Source organism: Aptenodytes forsteri, unplaced genomic scaffold (assembly GCF_000699145.1).
Source record: "Aptenodytes forsteri isolate BGI_AS27 unplaced genomic scaffold, ASM69914v1 Scaffold265, whole genome shotgun sequence".
NCBI lineage: Eukaryota > Metazoa > Chordata > Aves > Sphenisciformes > Spheniscidae > Aptenodytes > Aptenodytes forsteri.
This window is the reverse complement of record NW_008796175.1, coordinates 2,917,889-2,922,351: the sequence shown is the minus strand read 5'-3', so window position 1 is coordinate 2,922,351 and position 4,463 is coordinate 2,917,889. Positions and strand designations below refer to the sequence as shown.

Below are 4,463 nucleotides of genomic sequence, written 5' to 3'. Positions count from 1 at the left end.
GGTGTGTGCGTAGGGAGCCCGGCCAGGCCGGCCCCGTGCAGCCCGGGCGTAGCTCCTGGGACTCGGGGTAGCCAGGCAGAGACTGCGCTTGTCTGCGGTGGTGGGGGGCTGAGCAGGTGAGCCCCGGCCCTGCAAGCGGGGCAGTGCTGGGCTGGGGCTGGCAGCTTGCCTGCGGCTCTCCGTCGGGCCAGGGCTCAAGGTCAGAGGGCTTGTAGCCGGTGGGTTTGCCGGGGCCCGTCGGCATCCAGAGAGGGCTGGTATGCACAAGGACAAGGAGGGTGCTGCCTCAGCAGGCTCCTGCTCCTGTGCCCTCTCTAGAGCCCGAGGCCTGGCACTTGGGCACCGTTGGGTGGTTGCTGAGCAGGGCATGGCTGCACGCAGCTGGTTATCTCAAGCAGGGGAGGAAGGCTAGCTAGCAGTATCTTGGGACCTGATCACAGTGCAGTCTAGCTACCGCTCCTGAGTCAGCTTGATCACTTTACAAAGAGCCTGTGATCCAGGAGCGTGCGTAGCAGGCTGAGGACTTCTTGCAGGGTTCTCTTCACTGGGCCTTAACCAAGCTGAACTGGGGACCTCTTCACAGCTCTGCATCTGATAGCTGAAGGAAGTAAAACTGAGTTTCCCCTGAAACAAGCTACCTTTAGCGTATGTTACAGTGCTGGTGTTGACTTCTGTTCATAGCGTGATATAACTGCTAAGTCTCCACTGCCTTTCAGAAGAATCGGGTGTTTGCTTTTTTCTGTTCTGATGCTTGGTTTTCATCAGCTTGCCAAAGGGTGCCTGGCAGGTGGCAATGAGAACCTCTTAGTCCCACTGAAACTAGCTCTTGTGGAGATGCTTTGAAAGCAGCTGGTTTTATTTCGCAGATATCATAAGAATATAGTTAAACATGTTGCAGCAATACCTGTGTTCATCTGGGTGCTGCTTGTCAGAAGGTGTTGCTACCTCAGTTCCTTGAATGTTTCAGGCTGCTTTGATAGGGTAAAGGTGAAGTTACTGTAGCTGTCAGTCTTCAGTGGCACGGGAGAAAGGTGGGGAATTCCTGCACGTTCCTCCAGTGACACAACCCAGATACGAAAAAGCTGCTCGCCTGTTAGGGTAGGCGATCTGTTCTGAGAGAATATTGTAGCATGAGGTCTGGCCTTGAACAGTTACTGGGACAAGATTTCCTCCCTTACTTCTTCCACGGAAACGCCGGTGTCAGGTCAGAGGTTCTTTTACTCTGCAGGCTGCTGTGAAGCTCTCTTGTAGATCACTTCAAAATAGAGTGAACTTGGGGGAAAAAAAAATCAGCCTTCTCTGTATTGTGAACCCTGGTTCCAGCGTGTGCCCCTGGGAGGGGGTGTGTTCCTGAAATAGTCACTCGAGGGGGAGGGAATGGCTGGCTCTGAGTAGCCTGGCAAGTGCTTGCTTGATTCTGAAGGGCTTCAGTGCTTGTGCTCTGTCCTGAATAAAGAAGCTGGGTGTTCTTGTGATCCTCCTTCTCAGGGGGCTTGGTTTTCTAAACGCAGCTTCAGGTTTCAATTATGTGTTGAAATACTATCTGGCTTCCAAAACAACCTGCAAATTAATTACTTCTCTTTGTTACAGACAAACCTCCCAATCTTCAAATTGAAGGAGTCGTGTGTGAGGAGACGATACAGCGACTTTGAATGGCTGAAGAATGAGCTGGAACGAGACAGTAAGGTGAGGCCTGGCTCAGACCTGCCTATTCCTGAAACCAGGACATATGGGAACAGTTGTAGGGATAATCTTGAGCTACCCAGAAGAGAGGCTGTGGTGGTGGGCAGCTGTTGGGGCTTGATCTCTATCCATGTAATGGGGCTGGAGATCAGTGTCTTGCAGCCGTTGTGCTGACAGGGTGATTCTGTGCTTTCAGATTGTAGTGCCACCGCTGCCTGGAAAAGCTTTGAAACGACAGCTTCCCTTCCGAGGAGACGAAGGCATCTTTGAGGAGTCCTTCATTGAGGAGCGGAGACAGGGACTAGAACAGTTTATTAACAAGTAAGCTTGATGTCCTGGTTTACTGTCTGCTGCCTTTCCGGCTACTGCTGGTAGAAGAGGGCTGTGGGTTGACTGGGAAGGAGTCTTGATCTGCTGCACATAGGTGCTGTGCTAAAGGATTGTGCCTGCAGCTGGGTAATGAAACCACGCTTCTGAAGCAAATCCTGCCTTGAGTGTGGGTTGTGTTCAGCACTTTCTGAGAGTGAAGTAAATATTAGCAGAATAGCTGTGCTGCAGAGACCCACTGACAGGGTAGCGTTGGTTCAGGATGCTCAAGCCCTGCTGCAGGGCATGGTGTGGGAGGGAACACCCTGTGCTCAAGCACCTCTTGCTGGCTCTGCTGCACACCAATCTAGTGACCTTGGCCTGAGGCCGGTGCGGGTGTGCTTGGAGCTGGCTGCCCGTTAGCAAGGAGTTCTGCTTTACTCACTCCCTACAGAGAGCGGAGGTGTGGGGGTCTCAGTGGCAGCTGTGCTAACCTCCACATCTGATTTTCTTCCAGAATTGCTGGACACCCACTGGCACAGAACGAGCGCTGCTTACATATGTTCCTGCAAGAGGAGACTATTGATAGGAATTACGTCCCAGGGAAAGTGCGCCAGTAGGAGCACCTGGCACTGTCTTCCTCCATTCCACCCTCCCTCCTGCAAAAATGACATTTATTTTTACACTAAATCTGTCTTCTCTGAACCAGCTTTTCCTCTCTTGAACCTCCCAGTTTGTTCAGTATTTTCCTCTTTTGTAACTGGCAGCAGCTTGTTCTACTGGGCTGTGGTCTTGGCCTAAAGGTATGAAGATTTATGCAAGCGAGCGTGTTGTCCCACACCTAGGGGCAGATGTGAATAGGTGTGGAGCAGGAACTTGCTTATGGCATTATGGTGTAGGAGCTGCCTCTCTCCCTGTACAGGAAGGTATGAGATGACCTTCACTCCCCTGTCTGTGCAGCCCTAAGCATCTCTGCAGGAGACTCTGAAGAATAGCAGTTGTCATGTTGGTCAGTGATCGCATCAGGTATTAGAGTTTTAGTAAGGCTTATCCAAAACAGTGAGTAGGTGCCTGGGTGTGTTGGTCTCTCGTCCACCCCATTCACCCTGCATGAAACCCCCATTCTTCACTGTCTGGAAATGCTGAGACCCAAGACGTACTCTAACCCTGCTCTCAGCCTCCTGCATTACAGACCCGTTTGGTGTATTCGTGTTAATCCCCCTCCTTTCTAACGTGCTGCTGGCAGCTCGAGGGGTTTCCATGACGTGTGCTCTCATGATGCTCTGCGTGGGCAGTTTGGCGTGTGGAAGCTGGGATAGCCTGGGCTGTAGCAGTGTGTGCTGTGATGCCTTGGCCCAGGGTTTAAAACATGCCACAGCTTGCTCTGCTGCAGGCTGGTGTGGTGGTGTTTCCAGCAGTGCCCTGCTCAGCTGAGCCATGGTGACCTTATCCTGCACCCCAGCTGCAGAGGGGAGGAGGCGGGTATGGCTGAGGAGGAGTAGGAGAGGGCTGGTGGGGGCTGTTGTAGTGTGCGGCCATGATGGCTGTCACAGGAGGAGCCCAGCAGTGGGGCCTGGGGTGAGGCCACCTCTCCAGAAAGGGACGGCAGAAAATGGTCGGTCAGTCCTGGGCTAAACATTTGCTTACGAAGCAGGAGAAGTAACAGTGGCTTTTTGTGTGTTCTCCCCTGTTCTGCAGTGAGCTAGGCAGTTACTTGTGTGGAAGCGAGGACACAAGACTAGTCAGGGAAGCATTCAGAGCTTGAGGGAGACCACGAGGCTGCGACTTGCTGCAGCAGAACTGTCCTTTGGAGGTTCCTCCAGCTGCCACGGCTGCAATGAGCGAGGTTGGGCCTCAGCTTGGGGGCTCCTCAGGTCAAGGCTGGCTGGCTTATAAGCGCTTGGTCACTTTGTGGCGGCACAGTTGAGCCTTTCTTGGAGCATAGGCCTGCAGTGACTGCCGTCCCTTTCCTGCCAAGCATGTCCCCCAAGGCCTCCCTCACGTCTCCTGGGTTTTCTGGTGAGGAACTGGCACTGCTGGGCGAGAGGTGGCTCTTGGCAAGGAGAAGAAGTCGCTGAAACCGGGAGGGAACTGCTCTGGGGGCCGGCTTGGCCTGGGAAGGGCTGTGGGGCAGCGTGGAAGCTGGTGCCTGTGGAGGTAGCTGTGCCCGCAGCGGGGCTCAGCCCCCATCCCCGCGCTGCTGCCGGCTCCTGCTTGGGGCGGCCCCTTCCTCCTGCCTGTCCTGCCGCGGGGCTGCCATCTACCCAGCTGTCTCCACCCTGTCCAGTGTAACGTCCCGGTTCCGTTCGCATTAAACCACTGTGAAGCCAAGTCTCTGCCTCGTCCTGGGGGCGGGCGGGGCGGGGGAAGCACCGGGAGGGGGCACCGGCAGGGCAGGTGGGCGCCCATCTCCCGCGGCAGGGGGCGCTGCGCGGAGGCGGGAGGGGTGCGGGTGGCCCTCCCCAGCGGCAGGG

The 4,463-nt window shown here is 54.9% G+C and overlaps 1 protein-coding gene across 1 annotated transcript in view; it reads left to right on the top strand.

Annotated features, from left to right (window-relative positions):
- Positions 1 to 2,700, top strand: part of SNX12 (sorting nexin 12) — a 5,551-nt gene extending 2,851 nt beyond the window's left edge. Inside the window, 4 exon segments of the mRNA XM_019474197.1 lie at positions 1,457 to 1,475; positions 1,478 to 1,686; positions 1,880 to 2,004; positions 2,507 to 2,700. Coding sequence (XP_019329742.1) covers positions 1,457 to 1,475; positions 1,478 to 1,686; positions 1,880 to 2,004; positions 2,507 to 2,609 — 456 coding nt within the window. The 3' untranslated portion in view covers positions 2,610 to 2,700.
- Positions 2,701 to 4,463: the final 1,763 nt, after the last annotated feature.